This window comes from Ylistrum balloti, unplaced genomic scaffold (genome assembly GCF_031769215.1).
Source record: "Ylistrum balloti isolate Yb309-2 unplaced genomic scaffold, AGI_CSIRO_Ybal_v1 Utg371000, whole genome shotgun sequence".
Classification (NCBI taxonomy): Eukaryota; Metazoa; Mollusca; class Bivalvia; order Pectinida; family Pectinidae; genus Ylistrum; species Ylistrum balloti.
The window spans coordinates 851,446-872,381 of NW_026782558.1; the positions used below are offsets into that span (position 1 = coordinate 851,446).

Below are 20,936 nucleotides of genomic sequence, written 5' to 3' on the forward strand. Positions count from 1 at the left end.
AATCTCCCATCTGAGAAACAAATCAATATTTTAAACAGTTCACACATACAGTGCTCTGCTTGTACGTGGGTTGAAGAAAAAGATCCCCATCAGTAACATATGGGTAAAAATAGAAGGCGTTCTTCCGAGTGACGTAGGTGTTTACCAAACAAAACACTAATGCTATTGTACTGTGTATCTATCCCCACCTACATGTGACCTTCTTTCCAATCTACGTCACGACTGCTAGACACAATGTTGAAATAGATCCAATGTACACTAGTCATTACAGCTAGAGTAAAACTTTTGATAAAAATGACTAGTATGTATTATATACCCACCTTGAATAATCAATACGTTTTGTTACACCAGAAATATATACACATGCCAAAACTCATATGGGCCGTAGATCGTCCGATTTAATTTTTCAGTAATGAGTTAAGCTTTTGTAAGTCACTTTGTTATCAGTGTATACTTCAAATGGAATAATTATCAGCTCATTCAATATATATATCCCATTACCATTATTGTAATAACCACCCAAGCTTTTATCAGTTGTGCCAAAATTACTATGGACAGCTCTGACTAGGAAATTATATATAATTGCTTCAACACAAACACTATTAAGACTTCTGTCTCATTAATGTTAGAAGTCTGATTATCAAGTTTTTGGTCAAACATAGTCTTAAATTATTATTTTTTGTTATTATTATTATTTTTACAGTAGCTTAGAACAAGGACTTAGAATAGAAAAAAAATCCCATGGAAAAAACAGCAGGTGCCTATCCATCTATTTTAAGTCTGTGTATAGAATCATTTGATATTGTTGATGTTGAAAACATTAAAATTCTCAGGACTAAGACCAGGTACTGAGAATTCTGTCTAATAGATTTTTATAGAAACAGCAAACGGAAGTGCAATTATATGTCCGATACACGTGTTGATCATTTTATGTGAGCAAATTTGTAGTCTTATCAATGGATATTTTGTAGAAAAATACTTTTCTTTTATCGGTCATTTTTTAAATAAGTCTTATAATATGAACACATTTCAAGTCATTTATGTATTTGATTGGTGATAGTTCATCGACATAGCGTAGCTAGCGAAAAATGATTGCTAATAGATCCGAAACTAATACGCCAAGGATACTAACAGTAGTGCGATACCAGTAATGTGTGAAACCGTTGTTTAGGTCCATGATAATACTTTTTCAGTGAAATAATCCCAAAATATTCGTGCTCCCTCCTTATTTTCGCACCTTTCATTACCCATAACCATGTTACGGCGACAGCTGACAAATTTAAGCTACTGTTGGTCTCTTATGAAAACAAATAGTGTCCAGTGTCATAGCTGACATCACGACGTTACTACCGTAGGGGATAAGGGACGTCTCTGGGGATAACTGACATCTTAAGCGAGACTGGGCTGGCAATTAATTAATTTGGTGTAGATACATACTAACTTGGAGCTTTTCACATGTTCACATCTACACTCTAGTCTGTGATTGAAGAGGAAATGTTACCTGTGAAATTAACCCAGTCTTCGTCAAGCAGCTGTAAGTTACCTCTGTTAATTGAAGAGCTCGAATGCTTTCCCGCGTAATTTATAATACTGAGAATTCTTCTAAATTATCATTACTATGTAAATTAAAATGTTGATACACTTGAGTTGTTATTTGTTATTTTTCGAGGGATTGTCGTTTAACAAGTTCTTATTTTCTATTGCCGTGACTGAAAGCATTCTATAACCTAAGACACTTCAGCTGGTCAATTTCTGAATAGAATCCTAACTGTATTGTACGTTTTTGTTTATTGGGCATAAAGTTGAGATAGTGTAAATAAATTAATGATGTGAAGCAGCACCGTCTCCAATCGTTGCCAGAAAACAGAGGTCTGTGGTCTCGAGTTTCATGTATTAGTATTTGTGTCCTATACGATTTTACACCTAGTTCACCTCAGACAAAGATAGTGTATAGTGTGAAGCCAGACCTGGTCAGATACAACGCAGTTTAATGTAAACGATCATTACACCTTACCCCCTACGGTTTGTAAATATATATCTACCTGGATTCTCGCCAAGTTTTTAACTCAAATACACCTGGAAGTTAGGCTGTTCGTGATATACCGAGACCACAGGGACCCGAGGGTTTTTTGAATTGATGAGAGTTACTACTTACACACCAGGGGCTTCTTAAATATAAGTAGACTGATAATAACTAGGTGCTAAGTTCCTGCTGTACATAACACAAGTTCAAACCACACTTTCAAATATATCTGTGGGCCAGTTTAAAACAATCCTGTAATATAGTCCCTGTGATCAGAACACTAGTTCACCAACCCATCTTTCAACACTAAATTTCATTAATTTCTACATAGTACTACTAACCTGAAGTGACCTTTTTTTTAAAACAAACTTAATAGGTACACAATGTAAAAAAAGAAGGTAATGTGGTCTTTGGATTTCACTTGGATCAAGTGATATGGAGGTATATCTTGATAGGAAAGGCTAGATATATGGATGTTTTTTCTTAAAGGCAATTTTATGTATAGCACTAGTGTCTCTGATAATATTAGGCGTTTTAACTCCACTTAAGTCCTTTTTTGAATTTTGACCAGAAGTCATCATAACTCATATTAGCAAATAAGCAGTGATGAGGGTCAATATGTTCCAACAATACTGCACTACATTTACGTCAGATAAAGAAAATCCATCTAAATTAAATCATTGCTCAGATACAAAATTTGTCAATGCCTTAGAATAACTGGAAACCAACTTACCTGCTAAGGTGCACCACAGAACAGGCAAATAGTTGTGTGAACGCATTAGGTAGAGATATTCAGGGATGATGTCAGGATGATCTCTGAGGAAGACATCAGTCAAATGGAGACAGCCAGCAAGACAAGGTAATTTTCAAGTAAGCAGCCAAGATGGCATCCTCAAGCAATAATGATGGCTAGGATGCTGACCTCAAGGGATGACCACAGCTAGGATGCTGACCTCAAGGGATGACAACAGCTCAGATGCTGACCTCTAAGGGATGACAACAGCTAGGATGCTGACCTCTACGGATGACATCAGCTAGGATGCTGACCTCAAGGGATGACAACAGCTAGGATGCTGACCTCTAAGGGATGACAACAGCTCAGATGCTGACCTCAAGTGATGACATCAGCTAGGATGGCAACCTCAAAGAGTGACTGCGACTTGGATGATAACCCCAAAGGTTGACAATGGCATGTATGGTGATCTCAATGGATGACAACAGCAAGCATGGGGACCTATATGGTTGACAACAGCTATGATGATGATGACCTGCAGGTTTAACAACAGCAAGGATGGTGATCTCCAGGGTTGACAACAGCTATGATGGCAATCTCTTAAGTTTGACAATGCCTAGGATGGAGACCTCAAGTGTTGAAAAACGCAAGGATGATGACAACTGCTTGCATGTTGACATCTTGGAATGACAACAAAACAATGTCTCAAAGACAGCATTTTGGTAAGGATGATGACCTATTTCAATCAAATGACATTTGCTCTGATTGCGATTTCCAGAGATGACAATCACAAGGATAATGTACCTGTTAGGTTGGTGTAGTGACCTCTGACTGGCTGGGATTTTAATTCATCAATACAAAGTGTTACCAAAACTAGGTGTTCAAAATTTGAGATTTCATCCCGAAAGGATCTTTATGAGAAATGTACAAGTACTATCTTGGGGATGACCAGACATGTTGTGCTTGATACTTTTCCATTATGGTTTATAGTTTTATGTTCCTTCAGATGATTGCTGAGAGCTGATAATCAACATTCTGTGAAATAATTTCATTGCAATTTTAGTGTGGTATTTCATATCACTAAAATATAATCAAAAGTGTTGTTTTAGAAAATGAGAATAACATTAAAATCAACTTTATGAAGACAAAGAGATTTGTAAGAGCAATTGTTAATTTTATCCGATCCTGTAATGTAAAAAAAAATGTAATTGTACATATCACAGAAAACATTTAGATATGAAAAAAATTCAGTACAATTCATATGTATAGGTTAACTTGAGATTTGTAAATTTTCCATTGTAACATCTGGTTTGTATTCAATGTTAATTTTTAGCATAGCTGAATATTTCGTAGTGGTTTTAAGGGATTGATTACAATTAAATGTTCATTGCTGTTATTGATTTCAACTTTTATAATCTCATACTGTTATAGTTGGTGTTGTATAAGTGAGGCATTATATTCATTATCAATGACCTAGTTTATGAGTACGGTATGTAGTATTCCAACCAACAATGAGTAATCAAAATGGCCGCCACTCTAGAAATAATGTCGGCCATATTGTCTGTCCGCTTGATGGGACATGTTCTAAAGAATTCCAAAAAATACACCAGAATTTGTTCGTGATCATGTGCAGACCTGACGAGAACACACTTGAAAGTTATTTACATCTATACATTATAAATTGATTTTAAGTAGAGCAATATGTTTGTGAGAAATTCTTCTTCGTTGGTCATACTAAAAGGGTAAATTTTTGTGAGCATTAAATAAATTTCATATTTACCATATCAGAAATTTAAGATTTGTGAAACAATATCACCATCATTCCATTTCATCTCATTCTGTACAACCAACTCTTGTAATCCTTGTTGATAAAATACAACTGTGCTTGTAAATAGCTGTGCAAAGTATTAACACAATGAAAATGTGTTGGCTATTACTTCCAATGGTAATAATATCCTTCTGGTCAACATATATGTTGTACTACTTGCACAAGAATATTCAAGTATTCTTCCAATGTACAGAATCTGTTGTTAAAAAAGGATGAAACTTGAATTTCATGTATAAACCAATTACCATAATGTATTTAAAATACAGGTCTCGAAAGATCACAGCCTCTCAATATCAAGACCATTGAAACATTTTATGATTTAGTTTAACTGCTCCAGGTAAGGAATCCACAATTTTTTCGAAGGATCATTGAAATTTACATGCATGTCTTCAAGCATCAGTATTCAGCTTCCAATGAATAAATGATCGATTCTCTTTGTCTTCTTCACTCAATCAATAATCCATCTTCGTAAAATTAATAACTATAAATCAGCATTTAAACATTTAAAATTGGAATTTTTTATTCTGGCTTTTAATTTTTCTTAGAAATTATGCACCTATAAAGAGGCAAAAATATCAAAAACATTTGTAAATGCCCCTTTGGTCATAACTGTACATTGCAAATTATACATACACGAATATTCTACATACAACAATATTAAAACATGGAGATCATTATGGGACGCGAGATGAGTGAAAGACATACCCTGAATCTACAGGGGCGCACTTAGAACCGTTCACATAAATATAACCCCTGTCTTCCATCTTATGGTTGCAGGATTTGAATTCAAACATGCATCTCACAATTATACTTGAAATAAAGGACAATATTTCATTCAAATTTTTGCCTTAATTTCCTACCATTCACATAAAATAATATAACCGCTCCTTGGTACTCCTGACACTTCCTCCTAACTTCTTTTTTTCATCACAATAACATTAAAATCACAAGTATCAACTAGCACTACAATATTCTACAACCACATTTTCTCCATAGAAATTTAATACTGGAATAATTTCTTTTAAAAATAAAATATTGTTCCCAAATATCGCAGTCCGTGATCAAATGAGGTCATGGCCGTTGAAATGTTACAGATGAGGCGACGGAGGATGATCTGAAATGACCAAGAAAGACATCGGCTTCTCAACTGTAACATAAAGACTCTAACTGTACACAAAGGCTGCCAGTTGTTTGAGCTGGTTGATGTTGTTTTCTTTGGACACACTCATCAGCTGCTCCTTGCACGATTGAAAGTTTTTGTTGATAGAATCGATTTCACTTTGTTGTTGATGAGTGGACTGGCTAGATTCTTGAGTTTGCTGCTGGAGTTCATTATCACTTTCTGCGTCATATAAAATCCCAATGCTGCCATTTTCACCAATTCTGTAAGACACGTCCTTAGGATCAACCCACATTGTGAGTTCCTTTGGCAGTGTAGAACACATTTGTATTTCGTTCAAGCCACTAAATACACCCGCTTGCAAGATCAGAGGGTCCATATTGTGGTTTATTCTGATACATCTGAATCCACTGCCTTTACATGGTTTTTCTGGGAACCAATGGCTTTCAAACTTATTGGTGAGTAACATCTGAAGGGTACTGTTAAACGAGGCAATTTGTTGGTCACTTACCAAGTTTGCCGATTTCAGAATATTAGACAAAAAGTCTACAGCACTTTTTACTTCACGTTTCATTGTTTCTTTGCATAGGCCGAGTAAATTTGGAGTCCAAAAATGTTCTCAACTGCGATGAGTATTAGCCTTCACTCGCCCAAATTCCAAATACTAGTTTCAATAAATGTGAAAGAAACTAAATGTTCTTGTTTACTCACAATTAGACTTCGTTTTCGACTATCTTCCAGAAAAAATTCTCAGCCTTCTTTGTTCGCTTTCCCTCCGATGTTATGGCGTCCGCCTTCAGTGTTTATCGAGTTCTAGCTTGCTGACGTCAACAATCGTGACATCACTTGTCAGCGTTCAGCCAATCAGCGCCAAGTTCTCAAGCAATAATTAACCATATATGGCCGATCTAAATATAGAAGTAATACGTAAACATTGTAAATGTGTCATACAAGCTGATAGTCCAAACAAATAGGCCATCCAGACCCTTTACGCTCGAGTAATTAAATTTGAGGAAATATTCTACACCTATCCGACACGATGGTTATTACACTACAACGAAACGTAGGATGAGTAGAAATCTTATGAAATCACGCGAAATATTAACAAAGTGGAGTGTTGTTTTTTAGGTAGCACCCGTAACAGGCCTACTTGGGAATTTCACAATATCATTACTCATAACTTACCTGCTAGCGAGAAATACTCAAATCTGTTTATTTTGACATCATGTAAGTGAAATTAATTATGAAATGTATACTTTATTCTTAAGTCCATGTAATGTATTCATAGTCTTTGGTTTAAACAATATTTATTCATATATATATATTTACCACTACATACAACACACGTTTTTATCAATTCTTGATTATAAGCTTAAAATCATAATAAAAGCTGACGGTCATTATAATTTGTAATACGCCATACTGAATAGGGTAACTATAACGCTTATGTATAAATTAAGTGGGATGTTGACAAATTAAGTCGGCACAGATACTAAAATATAAAGAGAATTGTAGTACATATGTACTTTATTTGTGTAATATAAAAAACAACAAAGAAAATACCAACATGTAAACAAAACTCAAATTGAACAAATACAAAGACAAAATATAAACAAACAAAAAATTATACGAAGACTACTGTAAATGTGGAATAAGACCAGTTGTTCCGGCAGAGTAAGCGTCTTAAGTTTATAAAAACGGAACTAATAGGAGAGTTAACGAGCATCAAACACATCCAGCTTCATATTGCAGATAGAAATGGAATGTTTTCACTGGGATCACTGAAACCCGTCACAAATTCTTATGCCAACCAACCAACCAACCCCCCCCCCCCCCCCCCTTTTTTTTTTTATCTCTTGGGTTTCATCACCAACCAGTAAATATCACAATAAGTAAGAATATATTTAAACATATGTGTGGGTGTGTAACTTTTCGATCACTACATTGTCAACATTTCACAAAGATTTATATTCTGAAGGAATTGATTCGTCTTTGGCCAGTTTGAGAACAGGCTTAAATGCAATTTGTCCGAGACAGGTAAAATATTTTGTATTTTGATTATTTGTTTCTGAACACACGGATATTTAAGGAAATATGTTAAGGGGTCCATTTTTTAGTACTTGTTACTAACGACACTAACGATACTAAGAAATCTTATGCTTAGCCGCATAATACTGACACATTATATGATACATGTCTCTGCTTTATAATAAGCATTGCCGTTCCACTTGCATATCGATTTGGTGACTTTTTTTTACGTGGTGTTTGATAAAACCCCTAAAACGCCCGAATACATACGTTGATCGGTTCTCGAGTTCATGTGTGATAATACCGTATGAGCTATGCTTATCTAAACAAAACTCCGGATACTTTACTTATCTGTATCAGAACATCAAAGGACACACGGGAAAACACACACAGTCCCGGAGACGTATATATGGTTTAACACTTCTTTAATTGTCCGAATCATTCTCTAGCTTCGGAAATTTTCAAAAGAGTGTAACTGGGATTATAGGAAAGCATCATGAGCCTTTGGCGGGATTTGTCACCTAGCTTAGTCGTCTAAACATCGGCCATCTGTCCGTCATAGTATTCCGCGATAAGATAGCGGCCATTTACCGCTTTATCTAAGTACCGCTCTTTGTACCTGAGGTTGGAACACATCAAAAGGCCCGGCCCCTAATTTACAAAAGCCTTAGGGTAACTGTATTGTTGGGTTGAAAACATCTCTACATCCTGAATTTGGAATTGATAACATCTTCACAATAGGAAACAGCTGATGGCTACAATGGCATGAAATCATCACATGCGTAACTTTAATGACTTAAACACTTTTATGCATTGGTTAAAGTGCAGCCCATTAAACAGAACACAATAGACGTTAAAGATACTTTGTTCCACCTCAGGTAAACACCGACATTGGTGAAAAACGTTTTTTATATTTTCTCTTTACAAATAACAATTATCCTGCCTAGCAAACAAAGAGCCGACAAAGCTGACACGACGCATTCAATTATTTATGAAATTCTAGAGTATGGCACGCGCCGTGGGAATCTTCACGCAATTGGCTATAATTTTGGCGCGTGTGCCACAACAGGGAGAGTCTGATTGTGTACGGCGGTCAGAGTTATCCCCCTTCTTGAGGAAAAATTAAATAAAATCTCTCACTTCAGATCTTGACATTTCTTTCGATCACTTTGAGATTTCCATCCTGCAGTTTTAAAATTCAGACCCTTAGCATCGCTGACGAGTCCTAGAACTACGAACCAGCTGTATGATGCAGTTTAATTCATTGTTTGGCTCTGTTGTATTTTATTTATAAAAAAAAAAATGTTTTGAGCGGTCCTATTCTCTTGTGTGTCTTTTGTACAATCACTGAAAGGAAAATAAAAAAAGGAGGAGAAAGAAAGAAACGAGAATAACTTTAAATACATTAGTTAAAGACAACATCAGAAATGTTGAATCAACATGTTTAACGATGAAAACTAAATAGATTAAAGCTTTCAATATCGATAATGGTTCTGCGTGGAATTATACCACACATCGAGATAATACCAGTATCATAGAAGTTACTTCAAATCCAACTAGGCAAAAGGCTCCGTGAAAACAAGGGTGTAATTTCCACATGTCAGGAACATACGGATTCGGATTTCTAATTTCTTCCAAGAATATTGAGCTGTCGGTGAAATTTCTCAATATTTTGAACGTAAGGATTCCTCGTCTCATTTAATAATGCTGCTTGGTGTTAGAACAAAGAGATTGAACTTAATTTGTTCAACGTTCTGTTCTTCTCTAAAGCGACGTTCAGTAAAACATCGGAAAAAAATCAAGGATTCGTTCACCCAACGCCTTATCCTCCCCATAATCCTTTAAAAATGTAGGCGAATGAAACCGTTTTATATTTAGAAAGCAATAAATATACTCGCTTTCTCTATATATAAATCACACCAGACGTGTTTTAATTCTATATGAAAGAAAATTATCAGATGTTATTATCCTATGTATAATATAATTTGAATTTACGTCCTCGATTTCATGGGTAATTAAAATAGGACATTGACACGTGAGAAATAGAGCTGGAGGAACGTCTGTTATATATTTCCTAATTAAAGTGTCACATCGGTAGAATGATGGACGCTTTAAGGAAGTACTATTACACGCATGCGCTCGTTGTTTTTAAGCGATTATGGCATCAATGACAATTAAGATCAAAACTATACTATGTTGTATAACAACCATTTTCTCAGTGCCCGACTGTAAATTAAAGAGTTAAGCGTAAACATTTGTGTTTGTAGTTTGTTTCTATAAGATAATACATATCACAGACAGTATGTTTATTAAATGGTATACTGTATGCACAAAAATAAAAAACAAAAAAATTAAAAAAAAAAAAAAAAAAAAACAACAAACAAACAAACTGAAACAACTTTTTGAAACAAACAAAACAAAAAAAACAATAAACAAAAAACAAACAAAAACGAAAAAACAACAATACAATATTCCAAAGGATTAAATGTAAAATTCAATCATTCAATCTGACAGACTTTTGTTAGAATTCAGACAAAATAAAAAAAACTTCCAATTTTTTTTACAAATATGATAGTTTATGCCACATTTTATTTTCGTACGAGATGGAATTACTTTCAGCAGGATATGGAAATTAACACATGTTAGTTGTCAGATTCGGCATTATCACCATCAAAACGTAAAAAAAAAAAAAAAAAACATGAAACATCTACAAATCTATGCGCAAGACCTGATTGATATTTCAAATTTGTGATTTGATTTAATATGCATAGTTTTTTTTATACACGTACTTTCCATTTGCGAAAAAGGACAGAAAAAAACCTCTTTATGAGTTTGCTTGTTCGATCTGATGTGATAATCATAATAAATTAAGGATGGATCAAAGATGGGTTTTTACTGTGTTGTAGTTTGAGCTGACTTGGTACTGAGTCAAATTAAATCTACATATTAACTGACGGAGTTCTGTCTGCTAGTTATTGTTCTAAACCATTCTTTGATGTTTTAGGGAAATACAATTTGTCTCCAAATTTCAATTTGAACTTGCTTACAAGAGTTGGTTTCACAACACTTCCGTTGGGCAATTTAATATTAAATCGTTTAATTTGAACCAACCAAACCCTGTTTTGTGTATCACCAGATAGACATATCTCGTTACAGTATTGTATTTCTTGTCTGGTTTTTGATCAATGATTATAGTTAATTATTTAAGACATACTAATGAAATCGCAGACCATCTGCGTCACTGAGTACGGAAGGGTCAAATTTCTCGATCGTCCAGCTGACCAATTACATAATACTTATATTGAATTCTATCAACATCCGTCGGCAACAGTTGTCATACCACTTCTCCATTCACCAGAACACGTCACTGAATATTGACAAGAACATGATGGACCGAACGGAAACCTGACAGTCACACACCACTGAAAACAACATCATATCAGACCTGTTTTAATTCTATATGAAAGAAAATTATCAGATATTATTATCTTATATCTAACACGTAGTTCATTAAGGATGTGTAATAGAATTTGAATTTACGTCCTCGATTTCATGGGTAATTAAAATAGGACATTGACACGTGAGAAATAGAGCTGGAGGACCGTCTGTTACATATTTCCTACTTAAAATGTCACATCGGTAGAATGATGGACGCTTTAAGGAAGTACCATTACACGCACGCGCGTGGAGAGCACGACACTCAAGTGTACTAAACACAACCGTACAAAATACGACGCGCACGTGTATCACACACTATCTGACAGTACATAACATGACACCCACATTCACACAGGGGCACCACATTCTACTGTACAGAACACGACACTCACGTGCATAACACGTTACCATTACACACTCTACCATGCAAACCACGACTCTCACACGCACCCAACACTGCCATACAGAACAAGGCATTAACGTGCATAACACGTTACCGTTACACACCCTACCACGCAAACCACGACTCTCACACGCACCCAACACTGCCATACAGAACACGGCATTCACGTGAATAACACATTACCATACACACTCTACCATGCAAACCACGACTCTCACACGCACCCAACACTACCATACAGAACACAGCATTCACGTGCATAAAACGTTACCGTTACAAACTCTACCATACAGAACACGGCTCTTACACTTACTAAACACTACCATGCAGAACACGACACTCACGTGCATAACACGTTACCGTTACAAACTCTACCATACAGAACACGGCTCTCACACTTACTAAACACTACCATACAGAACACGACACTCACGTGCATAACACGTTACCGTTACAAACTCCACCATACAGAACACGACTCTCACACTTACTAAATACTACCATACAGAACACGGCATTCACGTGCATAACACGTTACTGTTACACACTCTACCATACAAACACGACTCTTGCACTTACCAAACACTACCATACAGAACACGGCATTCATATAAAACACTCTACCGCACAGATCACAAATCTCACACAAGTTACCAGCACTACCATACAGAACACGACATTCACATAACACACTCTACCGCGCAGAGGACGACACTCGCCAGCACCACGCACTACCGTACAGAACACGCACGACATTCACGTAACACACTCTACTGCACAGATTACGAATCTCACAAAAGTTACCACGCACTACCGTACAGAACACGACATTCACGTAACACACTCTACCGCACAGAGGACGAAACTCGCCAGCACCACGCACTAGAGTGCAGAACACGAGGACAAGACAATTACAGAATCCCTACAATGAATTAAAATGACTTATTAGCGAGTGTTTTGATCTAAACTGATGTGAAGGAGGTTAAGAAGGTTACTTCGTGTGTTCTCATATCCCTTAAGGAAATGTCATAGGGTCAATTTTACTTGTGAATTCCTAATTATGCCGCCATCACAATGCAATCATGGAACTATGATATCAGAAAATTAATCCGATCACTATACTATTCCTGATATCAATTTGCGTCACTGTTTCCATGGAAACCTATGTAATTGACCACTGGTCATTGGATATAGGACATGGTCTGAGATCGATAAATCATGTAAACGTCCACCAGCAGCTTCTGTAATAAACGGTGGATGAAACTGCACAAGGACGTCACCATACCAGGGACGTTTAATCTATACGTGGAATAGATGGAGTGACTGTACTTTCCTACGAACCCAATGGTTATGCTCCAAATTACAGTTATTTCCTCGTCAATGACCAGATATTGTACGCGATGACAATAGTTACCAGAACTGAAATTTTACCGTAATAGGCTAAAGATAAGAATTACAGATATTTTTTTTCATGATTCTGAAGTTGATAAACATCATTGAAAATAAACAATTAAAGTGAAATCTATCCCCGTACATCGCTGACTAATGGTACGTGAAAAAAAATGTAAACGGTTCCTGTCATTTTTTATGAAACACGGAACAGATAAAAACAACAACAAACCAGTGTGCTAGGAGTTATCGAGATTTTTAAGCTGTCCTTTCCAGAAAACCGTCAATCTGGGTCGACTGACACGCATGACAGCTGAATACACAATGCCATTCGTAGCCACGAGGGAAGTGTATAGACAAGATAATGACATCACATCCCTGTGTGAGGTGAATTTATATGAATTTCCGGCTACTTCAAGATAATCAGATTTTATGTATCTTCACAGACTTAAACCATAGGTTTAACAAATATTTCTTGTTTAGTCTCTAATATCTTTCAAACGTCTTCTATTTTGGAGTGCGTTTTTTGTCTGTTATGTCCCAAAATTACACTTGAACTAGTTTCCAGAAATTAATCTTACGTAACAAAAGAAAAAAAAACAGATCCTTGTCTATAATTCATCTCACATGGATAAACACGGAAATACTTATGTTACAGGATGTTGTATAATCGAAGAGATGCTTAAATTAATACACACTGACAGTATAACTAAACATTATTGTATTGAACCGACAAGATCGCTTGACACGACTGATTTTTTTTCACTGTCACGTTTATTCTAATCAATGTAAGATACTGTCTCAATGTTAAGTCTATACCATGAAACCACTGATTTCCTGTCCGTATTGTAACAAAGGCTCATTATATTGTTACAGCACGAACTGTGGTTAGACCTACATTGTTACTAGGACAAGTATAATAGTGTCTGTCTCCTAGAAACGTACTACATGGTAGTAAATACGCACTGATATATGTTAAATATCTTTCCCAGTCAACTAAACATCATTTTTCTTATTTCCTCATTAAAATAAGTTGATATGAGAACTAGACTCCTCCCCTCCCCATAACATTCCCCGTCACCTACCCCTCCCCTCTACCCAAATACAAGCCCCGCCACCCGCATCCCCTCTCCCCCAATACAAGCCCCGCCCCCGCCTCCTTCCCCTTCCTCTGATACAAGCCCTGCCACCGCCCCTCCTCCAATACAAGCCCGTTGATAGATGAAAACGGAACAAGGAAATAAATAGAAACAAAATAAATAAATAAATAAATAAATAAATAAATAAATATTCTTTATTTCTACCTGTACACACCGCTAGCAACGTCACGTTGTATACACGTATGCCTCGTAAAAACAATACCATTATTTCCCACCTAAACAACACACGTATGACAGATACGAACCATAATTACCTCGACAGGTAGATATTACTTATAAATTATCCTACCTTTGTCTTAGACCCAGGTAAATGCGGTCGTATCATACCACAGGAAATGTGACCTTGCCGTGGTCCTCTGATATGGGGTCTCTGAGTTAATAGCCGTTATATAAGTCATGTTTGGTGTGTCAGCGAGTTTGATTGATATGTCTGTAGCAGTCTAGAGTATTCCTTTACCTGGAGTAATATACCTTTATGGTTGTATATTATATTTACCTGTCCCTGGTCAGACAGTTTGGAGCCTGTTACTGAAAAAACACCAGTTAACTCATTACCGTTAGCGTGGCCTTATGTTGTTCATAGCAAATCATGATTGAATAATCTCCCTTATAATTACACCACATAACGGATTCATCACCTTGTGGACATCTAAATTCATGCACCTGTATATACTTATCGATGTACATCACAAGAGGTGTTATTTTCTAATGTAGACCCTCTGTACCTGTCTTGATGAAACTATCTGAAGCATTTGACGTTTTAAATTTTAGAACTTCAAAACAAAGATTTATTTTTGATTCTCTAACAGTTACTTTCTTCACGCCACCAAACTGCGAACTTCATGCTGGCGATAAAACCATAGGACACTCATCTACAAACATAGAAAAAGTGACATCTCCGTTAAATAAAATATTAAACATCTCACATACTAGTTTAATAGGATTAAAATGACTCACATATTGGTCCTCACGAATTTCAAGATGTAATCGTTGACGAAAAGACCTGAAACATATCGATAATAAGATCTCACTCGATGGTCTAAAACTTCAAAACTAACCACGGACTGTGACAATACACAATCAGAAAATATTCTGACAGATTCAACGAAGTCACAATTTTTCACACGTTCACACTTCCAATCTATATCGTTTATCTACTCTTCTGCTCTGAAACTTGTATTTAAAAGATAGCGCATAAACGACGACCTCATGACCCGTGCACACATATCTACCCCGCAAATAAAAAAAAGGAGAGACACATGTTTTTAGAAACTGGCATGCATTCGCAACATTGCACGTAGGTACACACTGCCGCTCTCGATTTAACTTTATAATTTTGTATCTGTTTTATGTTCTATGTATGTGATGTAATTTGTGTAATATTTGTGTCTTGATAAAGGAACAGATTGCCTCGAAAATTTGACAATTCACATGTCCGTACTGTTTTTATTACTTCATTGATCATATATCTATTCCAGTAATACGCATCCAACACCATACCATCGATACTACTAGCTAGGTTTTCTCTGTCTTCCCCCTCACCCCCTCCCCCCACCCCCCTCTCTCTCTCTCTCTCTCTCTCTCTCTCTCTCTCTCTCTCTCTCTCTCTCTCTCTCTCTCTCTCTCTCTCTCTCTTCCCCCCTCTTTTTATATAGATATATATATATTATATTTACACACATAGCCTGTGGGTTGGGAGGTCCCAGTGATCTGAACCTCAATATGTCAACTACACATTCTAAACACGAACATTTTGGACATTTTAAATATCTGATATCCTAGAATGGATCTGAATGCAGCTTATAAATCTCCCGGCAGTGAAAACACGAATCCATTTACTGATAACATCTACCTCCTGAATACTGATACACGTATATACTTTTGAGCTTAATTTGATAATTTTTTATCAAACAAAACAGATGATATGTACTACTGAAGAAATATTTCACAACATTCGTTATACTATGTAAATTGTCACTTCCGAGGTATACAAAGTATACAAACGTAAATACAAGTTACTTTCTCTGTTGGTAAAAATATCATGTGTTATAAATTAGTAAAATTAAAATTGCTGATAGGTCTGAAGTCATTCCTTGGCGAACTAGTATATTTCATATATATCTGAACATTTTCTCCAGGTTTCAATTTAAATAGATTTTCATATAACACAACCAGTAGCGTGACGTTTCGATGACTAAAAAGTCACCTTCTTCAGACAAACGTGCTAGCACTGGAATCGACCGACTTTTGTTTTACATGTTATCAAATATCAGTAAAAACGGCATGCCCAACATCACTTGGAGAACTTGCATGTGACGAACTTTCTTGGTGTCGACATTAAACCTTAATATCCGGACAAAAATAAGCGATCCAAGGGAAATTACTCTAAAACAAAAATTGATAGGCGTGACAGATTTACCTCCCATTATACGACCAACGATTACAGTTTTTTTTGTAAAGTTTAGTTTTAAAATTTTAATGGTAGACAAACGACTTGTTCGAATTATACGAAATAATTGAATAAATAGACAGATAAGGATAAAATTGACACGTGATAGTAAATTTGGTTATCTACCACACAAACATTCACCAAGTTGCTGTATTTTATACATTTCCGGTACGTGATGCCTTTACGATCATCTTGTCTTTTCTATATACCGTAATGCCTTTGAGCAATATCGGAATGCTAAGAAATTCGAGTTATTTCAAGGAATAAACCAGCTGTAGTTTAAACAGCATGTTGTTCCCAACATTTGCCCATTACAAGTGTAAGTACAAAACGAGGATCGGAAAACAATAAAAAAGTAGAAATGTGTCAAATATAAAGAAAATAAGTTACAAAGGGAAACAGGGGCACAAATAACAAGATAATGTTAACACAGTGGTATTAAGATATATTGATTCCAGTCTTTTGTTGTCTAAAATTAAAGTATCAGTACACAAAAGAACATCAAGGTTAGTTGATAAATCTTATTTCATGGTTATATTTGAAATGTACCGATATATGTTTTGAGCATTCCGTGTTTTTCTGAGATTTGATGAAAGTACACTGATACCAATAACAAAGTATATCGGCCCGCCGAAACGACTTAATTTCGGAAAACATGTGAGTGTCACTAAAAAGTTTCAGATATATCGCCGGAAGTTGTCTGAATTGACAGATAAATAATCCTTCAATGTGGCAGACGGTTCATTACATACAATGTCATCAAACTGTCGCCAGACTTCATCAAACATCGTTAAATTGTCAGATTTCATCTAGTCTGACACGGGGGGAAACAAGGGAGCTTTCGTTTTAATTTCAGCTATTTTTTTCAAATATCGCCAGATATCGAAAAAACGCCTATATGGGTCTTGTTAGTGTTCCCCTCCGACATAGACGGCACATTTCAAAACGGACAACCACACCAAACATTCATTCGTTGCAAAAATTCATCTCATCCAATGCCATAGGTAGCTTGCTTCAAGTTCAATCCATTCCTTCTAAATATATCTGAATTTTCTGCATGGGAAAGGACCTGAAAACTGAAAAAGGGGGAAATGAGAATCAACTAAATTTACCCGATGTTTCAAAGAAATCCTGTGCAGCTTTGGAAATTTTCATATTGTCATTGCACGAAATATTTGCATTACTTTTATTAAAACATCAACATTAATATCTCCTTCGTACCATATTTCTGTGTGAAGAGTTGCTTATAAACACATTTATATGTCCGCGATATACAGTGATAATAGTGGTTCTTTATTGTCTTATTTGTTGTTTATTCTTGTTTTCTACGTTATCCTGTCAAACATCACAGCTCCGATTAAAAACTCCCGGTGTACAATCTTAATAAAGCCGACATTCTGGCTCATGAAAACAGAAATGACCTGTAATCTTGTGTAAGCGCGGTGTTGATTTTTCCATTTTTTTTAAAACTCTACGTTGATTGCCTACTGAAATTTAGGTCACCAATCTGCATTTTTTTCAAGCCAATAGGGCGGCCTTCACGAGACAGTGTACCGGGAGCTGTGATGCTTGACAGGATTTGAATAAAATATGTATAGAGTCTTGGGGCGAAGCTCCGGTAGGATTAGGAGTGGGGGATAAAAAAAATCAGGATGGTGTTGCAAATAATTTATTTTATGAAAAGGCCCGTCGTCCGCATATGATACCCTTAGTAATCTCATATTGTTACATCTTGCAAATAGCTCCAGAAAGCAGTCTCTTCATATATAGATTTTTCTCTGTCCGTAGCTGTGCAAGTTCAATCTTAGGACTGCGATATCTAAAAGATGAAATTATCTTCTTGGTATTTGACTGAAAAAAAGTCTTTTTGTCGCTTTTTCTTGAAAGAAATGAAAGAACCCTTTCCGGAAATTTCATACGTGTATGTGTCGATTTTTCACGGTGCTTGGTGTGCAGTTTTGCTTGCTTACCATCAATGATAGGTCTACAAAAGAACACACGTATATGGGATTTCGACACATCATCTTACCAAATTTCCTATCTAGGTTTTCGCTGATACTTTCTCATCCATGTTTAGTTTTGAGACTGGTTTGAAAGGTGACTTGGGGTCGCTATTTCAAATAGTAATTAAAAAAAAAAAAAAAAGAACCGTGCTGTATATGAATTATACGAACCCTCCCTTCAGGTCTGTTCTTACTTGAACGAATGAAAACTAATGGTGATATTTCAGTTGACTTTTCTCGCAAAAAATTGTCACATGGTCAATTTTAGTATGGGTAGAGGCACTCGGAACTCCTCGAATGTAACTAACGCCCGAGGAGTTCCGAGTGTGGGTAGAGACGGGAGCCGGTCGCGCCCACGTCTGACCGCTCCCCCCACCCTGGATTATACGAAATTGGAAAATCAAACACAATTTTAGATAGAAACAAAAATTTCCAGCCATTCACAACGGAGGAGAAACTGAGGTCTATGATACGTGTATTTAACGTCCTTACAACAGTCAGGTCACTTGAGGACAGATATCACTAGGGATACCTAAAGTAGAAAATAAAGTACAGGAAGAAAAAGGGCTCCCAAAAATTACATTGGGGCAACAGCTCTATTTTGATCTCTTTAATGTATCTTTACTTGAAGACACTGACGAATATAACTAATTCTGTAGGGGCCCCACCTTTAGTCACATACTAAGATCATGCACTGAGATATAACACACCCATATTACTAGGCTCTCCAGTGTCCACTAGACAGAAGACATTGAAGACATTACCTCAATCTAGAGATATATTTTACGAATTAATTTTCTGTTTTTTTCCCTTGCTTCCTATTCCCTGAAAATCAATGGAAATCTAGTTTCTCTGGAAAATTAAGTAATACATAGGTAGTGGTTCCCGTGTTATCAAGCAAACCAAGGATTTTTTTATAAACAGAAAGTATAATAATGTCTGCAGACAATGTACTCGACTCCTGATCCGCAGGCACGATATCATACCTGTCATGTAAATCTTAAAGTGTAAATTTAACATCAGGGTCGAGCAAATCTGATTTCAAGCTGCTAATTCTTTTAAAAATGATGGTCCGAAGAGATTTAACCCTCTCTTAAAGCGAAAAAGGACACAGAATTTTCTCGTTTCATCCATTCTCTGGCACAGTTTTCAACGCAATCCATAAGTGTTTCGAAATTCATATTCCATTTACCTGGCAAGGTTTCGCGATATTTAGGACCCTTCATGAAAAGCTCTCGTAACTTATCACTTTGAATAATGCTTAAATCCCGTTGGACCATAGTAACAAGTAGAAGTAGAACAAGAACAAGCTGACGGAGGACTTGTTCCAAGGTCATATACATTCATCTGTTGCATCGTTTGTTTATAATTAAAATGTTTGGATGGAATGGGCTCGGAGTAACTGTAGGAAATTATAGAGGTATTTCTGCTTTGAAAGTACGGTGGAAAGTTAGTTTGAAAAGACATCTGGTGTAAAATATTGCTTATGTTTAGAGTATCCACTCCCTTATTTACAAATTCAACTTTCTTAAATTGGAGGATAGCATCTCTCTCAGTACGGACAAGTTTAAAAAGCCTGATTTGCCCCACATCATCAATAGCGAATGTAAGGTATTTCGATCATGAAGGACACCTGGTGGTTCTTATGTAAACTTTCCATCAGATTTTCAAACGTGACAGTACATCCGCTAGATTGATTGTAATGCGTCTTTCCAGGGCTACGATTACGACTAGTCTGAAGAGTGAATTAAGATTCAAGAGTAGTGTTACTGCATCCAGAACTGGACAAATTTTCTCCAGAATACCGACACTCGTCAACATTATAGAACGACCAGGGAGGTTAAAATGTTGAACATTGATTTACTGGTTGATTTTCTGCTGAATGATGACCTTTGATATGTTGTCTTATCTGTCCGTTTGGTTGTAATCAAACCAAAAGGCAAGCTCCTCCAATGAAAGTATAAACATGTCTGCAAGATACATCTATTCTTTTCAATAAGATAAGAATATTTACAAATATATATACATATATCAGAGCTGTACGCTAGATCAACTGATGTTGGAACAATGTCATTTCATGTCACAGAGACGCTGTCGTTTGTCGGTGAGAAAACTCCTAGCGATTGGAAGAGTCTCGGAACGGAAAACTTGTAACCAAGCAACCAGCAAATCAGAGGAAAAATGTTAACAGTTTACCGACCTTAATGATTCAATTTGCAAGAGACAAGATGCCTTCATCTATAAACTTTCCACAAGACATTCGTACTTTCGAATTCCGTGAAACGGTTCTTTTTTGGGTAACCATTGAGCCCCTAGCCGAGTGACATACCAAGTTATAAAAACCGTGCTTTTGGCGCTCAGC

General features: G+C 36.2%; 1 protein-coding gene across 1 annotated transcript; it reads right to left on the reverse strand.

Moving 5' to 3' along the window:
• Positions 1-5,078: 5,078 nt before the first annotated feature.
• On the reverse strand, positions 5,079-6,487 carry LOC132559963 (protein BTG1-like). Its single transcript, XM_060224603.1, has one exon. It carries the CDS (start codon positions 6,276-6,278, stop codon positions 5,748-5,750), a length of 531 nt encoding a protein of 176 aa, XP_060080586.1. The 5' UTR covers positions 6,279-6,487; the 3' UTR covers positions 5,079-5,747.
• Positions 6,488-20,936: the final 14,449 nt, after the last annotated feature.